The 13782-nt window shown below is 40.4% G+C and overlaps 1 protein-coding gene across 8 annotated transcripts in view; it reads left to right on the plus strand.

Annotated features, from left to right (window-relative positions):
* The window catches only part of SPTAN1 (spectrin alpha, non-erythrocytic 1), a 46115-nt gene that overhangs the window by 15937 nt on the left and 16396 nt on the right, over nucleotides 1-13782 (plus strand). For 5 of the 8 annotated variants that reach the window (XM_063174970.1, XM_063174968.1, XM_063174972.1 and 2 more), the window contains exons 11-32: nucleotides 5-142; nucleotides 566-676; nucleotides 1131-1208; nucleotides 1383-1538; nucleotides 1873-2077; nucleotides 2196-2377; nucleotides 2648-2891; nucleotides 3200-3322; nucleotides 4034-4251; nucleotides 4990-5082; nucleotides 5414-5548; nucleotides 5958-6106; nucleotides 7474-7533; nucleotides 9669-9867; nucleotides 10433-10537; nucleotides 11033-11056; nucleotides 11408-11443; nucleotides 12427-12474; nucleotides 12805-12896; nucleotides 13051-13195; nucleotides 13309-13490; nucleotides 13657-13756. In XM_063174970.1, coding sequence (XP_063031040.1) covers nucleotides 5-142; nucleotides 566-676; nucleotides 1131-1208; nucleotides 1383-1538; nucleotides 1873-2077; nucleotides 2196-2377; nucleotides 2648-2891; nucleotides 3200-3322; nucleotides 4034-4251; nucleotides 4990-5082; nucleotides 5414-5548; nucleotides 5958-6106; nucleotides 7474-7533; nucleotides 9669-9867; nucleotides 10433-10537; nucleotides 11033-11056; nucleotides 11408-11443; nucleotides 12427-12474; nucleotides 12805-12896; nucleotides 13051-13195; nucleotides 13309-13490; nucleotides 13657-13756 — 2823 coding nt within the window. The remainder of the gene's footprint in view (nucleotides 1-4; nucleotides 143-565; nucleotides 677-1130; nucleotides 1209-1382; nucleotides 1539-1872; nucleotides 2078-2195; nucleotides 2378-2647; nucleotides 2892-3199; nucleotides 3323-4033; nucleotides 4252-4989; nucleotides 5083-5413; nucleotides 5549-5957; nucleotides 6107-7473; nucleotides 7534-9668; nucleotides 9868-10432; nucleotides 10538-11032; nucleotides 11057-11407; nucleotides 11444-12426; nucleotides 12475-12804; nucleotides 12897-13050; nucleotides 13196-13308; nucleotides 13491-13656; nucleotides 13757-13782) is intronic. The other 3 variants (XM_063174971.1, XM_063174974.1, XM_063174976.1) reach the window with 1 other exon arrangement.

Below are 13782 nucleotides of genomic sequence, written 5' to 3' on the forward strand. Positions count from 1 at the left end.
TTAGCTGACCATCCTCTCAGATGAAAGGTCTGCCTTGCTGGAACTGTGGGAGCTCCGCAGGCAGCAGTATGAGCAGTGCATGGACCTGCAGCTTTTCTACAGAGACACTGAACAAGTTGACAACTGGATGAGCAAACAAGAAGTGAGTGCATATCTTTGAATTCTCCAGATATGGTGAACTTTAATTTCTGGGTAGTCTTTTGTAAGCTCAAGCAATTGGTATTGCCTGCTGGCAGTGCCATGAACACCCACGAGTGAGTGGGTGCTGTGCAGAGTTATTTATCTGACTGCCTGAAATGGTGCAATGGCTGTTTCCATCAAATGCTGAAACTATGAGCTGTGACAAGTGGGCTTGATGTGGCTTTTGTGTGTGTTAACTCTTGTAAAATGCTGGTTGAATAAGAAGCTAAAAAGAATTATTGGTTGTTAAAAGCATAAAGCAAAAACCATGCCATCTTCACCTTTCAGTAATAACATATGGCAGAAGATATCCCTGGCTGTGCTTGAGCTCACTTAGAGCAGCTGAGTATGGAAACATAAAAATGTGTTTGTGTCCTTACTTTAGGCTTTTCTGCTGAATGAAGACCTTGGTGATTCTCTGGACAGTGTGGAGGCTCTTCTGAAGAAGCATGAAGACTTTGAGAAATCCCTAAGTGCCCAAGAGGAGAAAATCACAGTAAGACATTGACATTAGGCCATCACTAAATGGATGAGAAGTGAAACAAGGGCATTTATTCACAGGGGAGGAGACACTGGTGATAAAGGATGGGGTTGGCTTTGCAGAATGATCTTCTATTATGTGTGATGTATTAGCTCTAAATAACAGGTATGGTCTCTAAAATGGAAAAGAGTGGGAAAAGTATGGGATAGGGCTTGGTTTCTGTCACAGAGCCAGGTAACCTGGTGCATCCTTATCATACCAGCACACAGGTGGATGAATATTTGTCAAAAAACTGCACTCTTCCACATGGAAAGGATGAGAATACAGAGAGAAAAGGGTGTAAGGATAAATCTGCTAATGGCTTTCTGTCAGTTTTACTGTGATAAACTTTGGGGAATTGATATACTGAGCAAATTTGCAGAAGCAATTTCTATTACACCAAATAAATGGAAACATGTTTTCCCTCTAGGCATTAGATGAGTTTGCTACTAAGTTGATTCAGAATAACCACTATGCCATGGATGATGTTGCTACACGCAGAGATGCTGTAAGTATCCAAAATACATTTGGACTGTAGGCGTTAAATCTTGTTCTGCTCTATTATTTTACATGGCTTGACTTCAATATAGGATAAATCAGTGGAGTTGTCCCAAGAGGGATGCAGTGATGGTTCTTAGAAGCTTCAAGAATTTAAAAACCTTTCCCTTTCTTCTTTTTTCAGCTGCTGAGCCGCCGAAATGCCCTTCATGAAAGAGCCATGCGCCGCCGCGCTCAGCTGGCGGATTCTTTCCATCTGCAGCAGTTTTTCCGAGATTCTGATGAGCTCAAGAGCTGGGTTAATGAAAAGATGAAAACTGCAACTGATGAGGCCTACAAGGTAAACACAAAGATGAATGGTAGAATGCTTTTAAGGCAGTACCAGGTTTAATCAGTCTAATGACACGAAGCAAATGTTGCTGATAGTCAGTGGTATTAATGGCAACAGGAGGAATTGTGTAATTTCTTCATGACCCCAAGAGGCATTTTCCCATCATGCAGTAATTGTGCCTGTCCAATAGCTTAAGAATTCTGATTTAAGGCATATTTTTGGCACCAGATCCTCTGGTTACACTATAGCATGTCTATGAACATAGTCCAATTTCAAAACTTCTTCAGAGATCTTTGACTACTGGTTTAGCATTGAAATGTTCTATTTCTTTCTTCATCTGTAGGATCCATCAAACTTGCAAGGTAAAGTTCAGAAGCACCAGGCTTTTGAAGCAGAGCTGTCTGCCAACCAGAGCCGGATCGATGCCCTGGAGAAAGCTGGCCAGAAGCTCATTGATGTCAAGCACTACGCGTCCGATGAGGTGGCAGCTCGCATGAATGAAGTCATCAGCTTGTGGAAGAAACTTCTGGAGGCCACTGAGCTCAAAGGTATGACTTGGTCAAGAGAACATGGGCAAATTTCTAGAGGAAATTTTCTAGGAAATGAATTAACTTCCGTTTCCACTTGACTTACCTGTCCTGTTCTCCTCTTGCCTGTCTCTCTCAGGTATAAAACTGCGAGAAGCCAATCAGCAGCAGCAGTTTAATCGCAATGTGGAGGACATTGAGCTCTGGCTCTATGAAGTAGAAGGACACTTGGCTTCTGATGATTATGGAAAAGATCTTACTAATGTTCAGAATCTTCAGAAGAAACATGCACTGCTGGAGGCAGATGTTGCTGCCCATCAGGTAAGGAAATAATTTTTATTCCTGCCTTTTCAGATCTGCTTACTCAAAAGATGGCATTTTCAGATATGCTCAGAGACATTAGCAGGTCTGATGTTTATAATGTCTTTAGCTTTGAGTTTTATAGTTTGCTTCTCAGAAATAATTTTGCACTAAAACATAACTTGTATGTCTCTAAAATAATATCTTATAACTTTCATAGAAATGAGCTTCTCAGTCACTGCAGCCACCTCACTGAAGTTCTGACCTAATGGTGTCGCTGATCAATTTTAGGATCGGATAGATGGCATTACCATCCAGGCACGCCAGTTCCAGGAGGCTGGGCACTTTGATGCTGACAATATCAAGAAGAAACAAGAGGCTTTAGTGGCTCGTTACGAAGCTCTGAAGGACCCCATGGTGGCTCGCAAGCAGAAACTCGCAGATTCCCTTCGCCTGCAGCAGCTTTTCCGTGACATCGAGGATGAGGAGACCTGGATTAGGGAAAAAGAACCTATTGCAGCTTCAACAAACCGAGGTTGGTCCATCCTGGGATGTCTAGGATTCAGATGTCAGAATTGCTCTGTTATAAATTGTATCTTGATAGAACATTCTCTGAAAATTTGTGTAATTAACATTGCCCAGAGTTACAATTTGCTATTGCCCTAAGTCTCTGTTATTTTGCTTATGTAATTGCAGTGGTAATGTAGGTTTCCATAGTACTCTGTCCTCATTGTTAGAGTTCTCCCTGTGCAAGTTTCTGTATTGCTGGCTGCAGCTGCCTTGAAATTTTTGTTTGATTTAGTGACTCTGATTCAGCTGATTTAATTATTTTGTATCTTTCAGGCAAGGACTTAATTGGTGTCCAGAATCTGTTAAAGAAGCACCAAGCTTTGCAGGCAGAAATTGCAGGCCATGAGCCTCGCATTAAAGCAGTCACACAGAAGGGAAATGCTATGGTGGAAGAAGGTATGTCTCAATATTTTTTAACTCTGGCAGTCTTTAGTTCTCTGTCCCAGCACAGTTTAGAATTACTTCCTGATTTTATCCTGAAAATAGGCAGGTACCTGCTAGCAGGATGAACTCCTGGTCATCCTTTCACTTGAAAATAAAAATAGGTTCCTAGATGGGAACCTGTCTGAATGTTGACAGATCTCTGTCTACTCTTGATGAACACTTATTTAGTAATTTTGTGCCTATTGTATTTAGTCCCTATAATTAAATCTGTTAAAGGACTCTCTCTGAGGTACATAATCCTGATGTGAGAGAAAATTATCTACAAAGACAGTAATTCTTGCTTTTAAATACATAAGCATCTTTATTTCTGACTGGGTGTTTTTAACATGAAAATTTGAAAAAATATCCTGCAGGTCTGAAATAATATTTGTCTGCTGCTAGAACTCTGGAAAGAGATGACCTTTTCTGTTTCGTCATTGAGAAATGTTAACATGTGACTCATTTTATTCCTATTGATTAAGATATGCTGGTACAGCTTGATTTGCAGGTTGTGTTTTCCAGTCTGAGGCAAAAGGACCAGCTGAGTTATGTTTTTATAATTCTAGTCTAAATAGGCTTTAAATTGGTCTGACTTTTTGACCTTGAAGAATTATAAGTAATCTTTTAATGTCTATTGCTTTTGTCTGCCGAAGTCCTTCAGTTCCCTCTACTTCTGTTCCACAGGACACTTTGCGGCTGAGGATGTGAAAATCAAACTGAACGAGCTGAACCAGAAGTGGGACTCTCTCAAAGCCAAAGCGTCTCAGCGGCGGCAGGACCTGGAGGATTCCCTGCAGGCTCAGCAGTACTTTGCTGATGCTAATGAGGCTGAATCCTGGATGAGGGAAAAGGAGCCCATTGTAGGCAGTACAGACTATGGGAAAGATGAAGACTCTGCTGAGGTATTTGAGATTCTTGTTTAAATCTATTTTGCATGAGTACAGTGAGGATTTGTCCAATGGTAAAAAATGAGTTGTGATAATTTCAGGATTCTTGAGGGCGGATTCTTGCATCAAGCAAGGTTTGGCTCTTAGTCAAAAGATGACATATTTTCCTGTGTCTTAGTTGCTATTGCAACTATGTGAAATTCTGCTGCTCAGTATATTAAACCAACTGTGAGGAAGCTTTACCTCTGTAGGCACCCTTTTACAAGGTTTTGTTTTTTTTTAAGTATAAGGAAAATAATATCAGCAAATTCCTCGTGGGATGAGCATTTCAGTAGGAGTCTGGTTTTCAGCAGTTCATTAGCCTGGAAGTAATTTTTTTTTGTCTGGATTTGTTTTATTGATATCATCCTCCAGTCAAACACCACATCCCAGGCAGTGCTGACTGACATTTTGTTAAACATGAAGTGCAGTTTAAAGGCACACTTAAAACTTACCCGTATCACTCTGGAAATAGTTATTTCTGGTCAGAACAAAAGAATGTTGCTGAGATAAGGTAGAGGCAAAGCACCAGAAGCATTAGGCCCACTATCTAGCCTGTGAATAAATAGAAGTGATTATTCCCATGAGAGTCACAAGGCTGGCAGCTCTGAAAAACCCACATTCCCTTTGTATGGAGTCAAAGTATATATTTGAAGCAGAGGCATATTTGTAAAATGGCAAGGTGTTTATGTTGTTATTATCATCCACTTTCAGGCTCTTCTGAAGAAACATGAAGCTTTGATGTCTGATCTCTCCGCTTATGGCAGCAGCATCCAGGCATTGAGGGAACAGGCCCAGGCATGCAGGGTAAGGAAAGATGCCAATCATGTACCTAAAATTCATGGGTCAGCAAAAGGTAAAAACAAAGCTTGATAACAGTGGTTGGTTTTGAGAGGTTATTGCAGACTCTGCTTGATTTTCTCAAAAAAAATAGCAGTCTGTTTTTATAATCATAAGACATCTGTATTGTTTTGAAGTAAAACAATTTAATGTGGTGGTTTTCAGGGTTTGAGCCCAGACAGCACCTAAACTGACTCTACAGCAGCTTTAACTAAGGCTGAAGTCTAGTCTAGGACAACAGCATTGATTGTAATAAACATGTAGAAGCTCATTTTTTCTTGTGCCTTTTTTTTCTTAGCAACAAGTTGCTCCCACAGATGATGAAACTGGAAAAGAGCTGGTTCTGGCACTCTATGATTACCAGGAGAAGAGTCCCCGGGAGGTGACAATGAAGAAGGGAGATATCCTCACCTTACTCAACAGCACCAACAAGGTGGGTTCTGGCCTCCTGCTTTGCTGCCCTGCTTGGTTCCCTCAGTGCTGTGTGCTTTGTTTGGTTTTGGCACATTTTGCCCATGTCCCCATTCAGCACTTCAGCTGAACCTCTTCATTTCCATCACTCCTCTACAGCTGCCAGCTTTTCCAAGACAGGGTACATGTCTGTGAGAACTTTAAATCCCTGATGTGGAGGAACTTTTGGTCAAATAGAAAAGCAGACATGGGAGTAAGATCTCCATCTTCAAAAGACTGTTTGAAATGATCTCCATAACAAGAACAAACTGTTGAGAGCATCACTGGTTTCCTTGTGTTAATACAAGTCTCTGATTTGCTGCATTCACTTGCCCAGCATTCTTTATGCCTGATGATGTCCTCACAGACCTTTGTGGGTTTTTTGCTTCCAGGACTGGTGGAAGGTGGAAGTCAATGACCGCCAGGGATTTGTCCCTGCTGCCTATGTGAAGAAACTGGATCCTGCCCAGTCTGCATCGCGAGAGAACCTCCTGGAGGAGCAGGGCAGCATCGCGCTGCGCCAGGAGCAGATCGACAACCAGTAAGCTCTGACTGATGAGATGTGACACTGCCAGCATCAGCTGGCTTGGCCTTTGCTTCACAGATTGCCACCAGCTTAGGTTAATGCTTCTTACACTAGGGAGTAATTAATTGGAGCAAAACGAGGGGCTCCTTTGCCAGAGGCACCGGATTCAGTTGCTTTATTCCTACTCTAGATTTTCTTGTTGCTTTTCCCATTTTTAAATGTTAAGCTCATGACACTAGAGCTCAACTTACTGTCTGACTTGAGTATTTTGTGTTCCTTTTGTTTTTGTACCTAACTACTTAACTTGTTTGTGAATTATATATGTCCTAAGCAACTCTTGTATATGTAGTTGTCACTTCTTAACATGTGATCTGTTTTGGAAAGCTTTCTTAAATTTGATTCCATTAAGTACAGTGCTCTCCCTATACAGGGCTGCCTCTGAAGGTGCCCTCCTTATGAGCTGGGGCTACTTTGCTGCTAGCTCATCACTTTTTTTTTCTGAAATGTGGTTCCAATATTTGTTGCCATTATAGGAGCTAAAAGGTGTCCCCCCCTTCTTTTTTTTTCAACTTTTATCATATTTTTTAAAAGAGCAGCATATCGTTTCAAACAGAAAACTGCAAGGCTGCTTGGTAATGACCTTCTTAAAGCACATGGTGGCTGGAGATTAATTCAAGCAAGGGCTGTGGGTGATAGCTGTGAGTGCTAGTCCATCTTATCAAGCCACTTGAAAGCTGAAGCTGAAAGTTTTCTGTGTACTCCCATCTGTTTGTGCAGCTATGCTGCCGTTCTGTGTCAGAATTTCTTCCCACTCAGTTGTGTTGAGTCATCAGTTATTACAGTGCCATGCAATAATTACTAGCCTTAGCTCTAGAATTAAAAAAATAAAATAAAATAGCACAAAAAACCCCACCAACCTGTAACAAAAAACCATTTTACCAGCATGAAGAAAAAATGCTGGAGAATTGTGGCACATTGGTCAGGATGTTAATAATATCATTATTAAATATCCCTCCAATCCCTATCAATATCAATATCCCTCCATGGGTTTGCATATGGATTTTAGTGATTAGAACAGGGTGCCTTATTTTAGAGCCAAGGAGAGGGGACCACCTTTTAGTTTCCAATCCCATGGCACAGTCATGAGGAAATGAGGAGACCTTTTAGAGAGAGCTCGACTGTACTGCTGAGGTTTCCTTACATGAATTGTACTCCTGATCTGATTTGCTTTGCTTCTGAACAACACCTAATTTTCTCCATTTAAATGTGAACTCTTACCATCTCCTACCACAGACCAGCCATGGATGGAGCTGCTGCTTTCATTATTTTTGTTAATCTGACTAATTTTTCGCATGCATTTGCTGTGCTCCCTGTCTGTGCAGGACTCTCATTACTAAGGAGGTCGGCAGTGTCTCTCTGCGTATGAAACAGGTCGAAGAACTGTGAGTAGGATTAGCCCTTTCCTAAACCGTGCTGTCTCCACACTGTCACTGCTCATCCTCCCTTTGTTTCTTTCTTTGGGAATGCTGCTCCAAAGAGCCATGAAGGAGGCCATTTCTGCAAGGAGGATTAGTTTAGATGAATGTGGTGGTCTGTGTTTCCTCTGTTCCTCACAAGCAGCTGCTTATCTTGCTGGGCACCTCTGTGCTGCTGGATTGGTTCATGTTTATTCCATCACTCTGGTTTTGCTTACCAAAGAGGCTTTAGGGATATCTGGACTGTTTTTCTTAAAAAGCATCTCCTGCTTTTTCTGAGGTGCAGATGGAAATATTACCTTGTTTGTATAAATACATATAAAATACATCTACCAAGTATTGCATCACATCTGAATGTCCTAAAAGTATAGGAAGGGTGGGGCTGTCATGGTTTATCATACAAAGTAACATTCATGCTGGGTGCTCAAAAAAACATTATTTATATAGAGTGATTATTCCTTCATTTTAACATTAACTAAATTTTGAAATCTGTGTTCGTGTCTCCTGGAAAAGATATCAAGTTTTCATTATACTGGTGGCAGTTGCTGGGAAATCCAAATCCACAGTGTTCATTGGCTGTGCCTGGCTTTTCATACCAAATGTATTTCTTGAAAATTAAAAGTGACACTTTTATGTAAATCTCTCAAGTGTTGCAAAGCAGCTCTGAGGTTAGGTTTACTTCTGAAAGAGTTTTGCCCCAGATCCTCTATGAGCTTTACAAATACTTAATACCTAATATTGTTTGCTGAGGCAAACAGCTGCAGTTAGGGCAGGCTTCAAGTCAGGCTAGAAAGTTTCTATTTAAATCTAATATGAAAGATTCTTAAACTGCCCACTCTTAAACTACAGTAAACAGGAAGCTACAAAGTCCCTGCTTCCATGGAAGGAGAGCTGATTTATCAGTTTGGTATATAGATATTACAGCTCAGGATACTGGGGATTTTTTGGAATAGACTTTGTCATCTCTGAGCTGTTGGTTAGGAAAATGCTGTAGGATTGAACTCCTCAGGCTGGGAGGTTGTAACTGCTCAGTCTGTGGCCTTGTGCTTTGGGGTGGGAAATGAAAACATCCCCATTTGAGGCCCTGCAGGTACCTCAGTAGTGTCTGGTATTATTTGATTTAATAACATCAGAAGTAATGTCCTTAATAATGAGAATCTATTGCTGCTGTTGATCACTGTGGTAGACCAATGTCCAAACTGATTCAGGACATAAAAAACCCTTCCAGATGCAGCTAAAATGTCTTATCTTCTGGAAGAGTTAAAATAAAGTAAGAATGAGTATTAAGTGTGGTTTTTTCTGAATGCAGGATTTTAAAAAGCAGGCATTATGCATTGCTAGAGAGATTTGTAATTCAGTATAAGTGACTGCAAAACTGCTCTTGGCTTTTTTCAGCAATAGCTTGGAAAAGTTCTTGTAGGATCATCTGTGTCTAGTTGATTACAAGATAGTTTTTAATAACTGGCTGGTCTTAATAGGTTTATTTGCCTGTGCAGATCAATTTAAACATGCTTGAGGTTTCATATTGTGTCTGTTCCAAAAGTAAAGCAGGACTAATATCACTGATGTTGAGAATTCCACAGATACAAAAAGCGTACACTAAATGAGTTTAATGGATTTCCCAGTTGAATATAGGTGTGTTATCAAAGATTCACACCTTGCTTAAACATTCAGCAGATTTTGCACTGGAAAATGGCTAGTGAAGGTGTTTATGTCCTGAGGCTGGTGGATTTTCATAACCTGATGGCAAACTTGATGTACTCTAGGAAAATATCCCTTGGCAAGCAAGAGCCTATGGAGTCATTCCTGCCCTGCAGTGATCCTGTGGTTTAAGAGCCTTCCCCAGTCTAGGCTGTGATTTGGGTTTGCATTTGCCCAGTGAGGTGTTGCATGTGAGAAGTCTCATTTTGGTGTGCAATCCATGTGGAGGAGAGACATGGACAGTCTTCATTCCCAACTGCACATGAGTAGCTCATCCTGTAGCAAAACTGGACATAAGTTCAGGGATTCCCATTTTTGGGGACCCCAGTACTTAGGAAATTCCTGTGATTGGACTCAATTCCATCTGATTGTTCCCTGCTTTCCTTTCCTGCTTGTCCCAGGTATCACTCTCTCCTGGAACTGGGAGAAAAACGTAAAGGCATGTTGGAAAAAAGCTGCAAGAAGTTCATGCTTTTCCGTGAAGCCAACGAGCTGCAGCAGTGGATCAATGAGAAGGAAGCAGCACTCACCAGTGAGGAAGTGGGTGCTGATCTGGAGCAGGTGGAGGTTCTGCAGAAGAAATTTGATGATTTCCAGAAGGTATGTTGGGATGCTGCATAATGTGTATGTTAATTTTGGCCTTTCCATTCAGGCTTTCTGATCATGTATCCATGACAATTCTTCATAGCTGAGAAGGAAATATGGCTTTGATTGAACATAAAAGGTCCATAGAAGGCATAAATTAATTTTTAAATTTAATTGTGTGAAGATAGAGAATCCCATATTAAAGTGTCTTCAGTTTGATTACATTCCCCAGGTTGTTCCATGCTTCCCAGCTCCTAGAGAGCTGAAACTCTCTTTCAACACTTTGCAGTAGAGTCTGCCAAGCTTTGGAGGAATTTCAGTTTGTGTAAAGCATAACCTTCAGCTAAGTTATTCCTATTGAAAGGGAAGATGCATTTGGTTTCCATCTGTAGAGTTATTTCCCTGAAATATGGAGGGAAAAAAAAATCTGGCAGCTGGGATTCCCTGGCACAGGATGGGAATTCAGGGTCACTGTGCTCAATTCCTGCTGTTCACACACTGGGCTCTCCTGGGGAGCCACCTTGTTCCATATGTTCTGCTTGGTGAATTTTAATGCTGGGATATTTCCTGTTCTCTGTAGGATCTCAAAGCCAATGAGTCACGCCTGAAGGATATAAACAAGGTTGCCAAGGACCTGGAGTCAGAAGGGCTGATGGCAGATGAAGTACAAGCAGTACAGCAACAGGTGCTCCTTTTCTCTGCCTTATTCTAATCTGAGAAGCAAAATATTTTCCTTCTTTCTTTTATCTGTTGTCTTTGTCTGGCATTTCAAGATTCAGGCTGTTTTCAAGACCTTTAGAATTATATTCTGTAATAATGCTAGAGCAAATTGCAGCAGCATCTAGAGCTTTTTCCTTTCTTTTCTTAGGAATGGAAAGTCTTTACAATAATATTAAAAGTCATGGAGAATCCATGCATTAACTTTGCTTCATATAAATTTGAAATTTAGCATTTATTTATATGCAGGAAAATGGGTGAGGAATGCTAAGGGAAAAGAAAAATAGAGTGAAATACAGAGTGGAGGGAGTTTGTGGGTTGTTTGGTTTGGGGTTTTTTTGGCAGCTTTTTACGTACTTGTGCTGTAAGTAATTTTATCCTGTGCCAACTAAGTGTGAAGCATGTTGGAAAATCATTCTTTCTGTTAGAAACTAACAAATTGTTTGTCCTGTCTCCTTTGCAGGAAGTCTATGGGATGATGCCCAGGGTAAGTGTTGATTTCTGAGGTGGATGGAGTGGCAATTGTAACAGGTTTGGGATGTACAAGGAGAAGTTCTGCCATAATTGTAGTTCACTTCCATGATGGAACTCACTAATGACTTTGAATGGACATTGAAAGATTTTCTTATATATGATCCCTTGATTTCCTGAGTGTCTGCCCCACATCACAGATCTAAGCAAGCAGCATAAGCCAAACTGATAAAAATACTTGCATGAAAAAATGTACTTAGTCTGTTAAGGATTGAACACAGAGATATTTTCAATATTTTTTTACTGTATTCTGATAGTTTTAGATTCTGCTTCGTATTTATAGCTGTTTCTTCACATTTTCAAACAGGATGAAACTGATTCTAAGACAGCCTCTCCTTGGAAGGTAGGTGTCATTGCTTAGTAGCACATAACAAGAAAATAAAATCTACAGCACATCATCTTTTTTAGACCATTTGCTTCTCCTGTGCCATAGAAGTTCTCAACAGCCTAGTTTTTTACTCTCTGCTACAAAACTCTGTTTAGTTTTGAGCTTGTAGTATGAGGGTGATTTCCAGTTTCTGGGCAGTAGATGTTGAATAATCCCTTGTTCACTCTGCATGAGTTCTTTGCTTTCTGCTTGCTACAACAAAAATGTTTTTATTCCTGAAAGTCAAGACCATTTATGTCAATACTTCTTTAGTAAAGAATATGCTGTATCCCATTAGTCATCTCCAGCTTATTTACTACAATAATTAGAAGAAGCCTTTCTCCATTCATTAAAGGCTTACAATGGAAGAGCTGTCACCTGCTAAAGCACAAAAATATCTTAAACATTTTTTAAATTATCCCTAGCATTTCATTCCCATGTTTTGTGTCTTGCATCCACCCTGTTAGACTTAAAGCTGCTTGTACAACTTTTAAGCTGTGTGAATATGGGGAAACCAGGTTAGTATGCAATATTTTGACAGAAAATGCAGCCATGTCGCCAGGAACTGGTGACTTTTAAAGAATTTTTTTGCAAATTACAAACATGTACATTGAATTCTAAGAGTCATATAGTAATTTAGCAAACTGAGATTTGGGGGTTTTTAATTAATGTATTGAATGTTGCCTTTAAAATTCCTCCTCTTTGTCCTCATTAAGATTTGTTTGCTTCAGTTTACACTAACATGGCAGTGCTTACTTGTGAATTCTGACTATTCTTACTCTGCTCTATAAGACTTTGGGAATTACAACCAATTATTCTTAATTGCTTTTGTAACTTACTTACATTGTCTTTCTTAGTGGTTTCTGTTTGGTTTTTTAAGGACTTTTTTTTGGTCGGGTTGTGCTTTTGATTAGAGTTTACTTCAATGTTACATTTTTTATTTCTACCTTTTCACACAGTCTGCACGTTTGATGGTACACACTGTGGCAACCTTCAACTCAATCAAGGTAATTCCACAACTTTCTCTGACCTGATTTAGAACTTGTGAATATTTTTTACCCTACTTTTCCATAGTCTTTATCGTGCATTAAGCTTTATAAACTCATTTGAATCAATTTATTGAAAGAAGCATTAGTATATACAGCATTTGCTTCTCAAGTTACATCACTGTCTTATACACATAAAATTATTTGGTTTTACAGCTCAGGAGAAACCCCTCAAATTATTTTATTTAACTAAGTTTTCTGAATTTGCTCATTCTTCTGGAATGAAGCAGAATTTAGTAACCTTTACCTGTAGTGAAAGGCCAGTCTTGACTTTTCATGTCTCTCATCCAGGAGCTGAATGAGCGCTGGAGATCCCTGCAGCAGCTGGCAGAGGAGAGGAGCCAGTTGTTGGGCAGTGCCCACGAGGTCCAGAGGTTCCACAGGTGAGGGGTTTGTTTGGTCTTCACTCAAATGCTTTGTCTGAAAAGAATTCTGAAATATAGCAGGACCTGTTCTGAACAAATCATATTCAATCCAACTTGTTCAGTGGAGGGAGGTCTTTTAATTCTCTTTTTGCCTTTCCTTCCTTCAAATCAGAGATGCTGATGAAACCAAAGAATGGATAGAGGAGAAGAATCAAGCATTAAACACAGACAACTATGGGCATGACCTGGCCAGCGTTCAGGCTCTGCAGCGCAAACATGAAGGCTTTGAGAGAGACTTGGCAGCTCTGGGAGACAAGGTGGGGTTCTGAGGAAGAAAACCCAAAAGCTTCCTTTTTATCTACCAGAAATGATTAAACTATAGCATTTCTCTCTGTCTTCACTGTGTTCATTTCCCTTTCTCCAATCCTAGGTGAATTCTCTTGGTGAAACTGCCCAGCGTCTAATCCAGTCACATCCAGAATCTGCTGAAGATCTCCAAGAAAAATGCACTGAGCTGAACCAGGCTTGGAATAGTCTGGGGAAACGAGCTGACCAGCGCAAGGAGAAGCTGGGAGATTCTCATGACCTGCAGCGTTTCCTCAGTGACTTCAGGTAGTGATGTGATCCCCCCTCAATTTGTTCATTATTAGTGAAGTATACATGGCTTATTGTTCCACAGAGTATTTCTCTGTGAAGGGTTCAGAAAAGGACTGTTCTCCCTGTTGTGACTTATTTCAGTGGAGAAAGGGAAAAATGCCCTATTACTGTGTGTTCACAGGGACCTCATGTCTTGGATCAATGGCATCCGGGGCCTGGTGTCCTCAGATGAACTTGCAAAGGATGTGACTGGAGCTGAAGCTTTATTGGAAAGACACCAGGTATGTCAAAGATAAGTGTATCATAA

Source organism: Melospiza melodia, chromosome 22 (genome assembly GCF_035770615.1).
Source record: "Melospiza melodia melodia isolate bMelMel2 chromosome 22, bMelMel2.pri, whole genome shotgun sequence".
Classification (NCBI taxonomy): Eukaryota; Metazoa; Chordata; class Aves; order Passeriformes; family Passerellidae; genus Melospiza; species Melospiza melodia.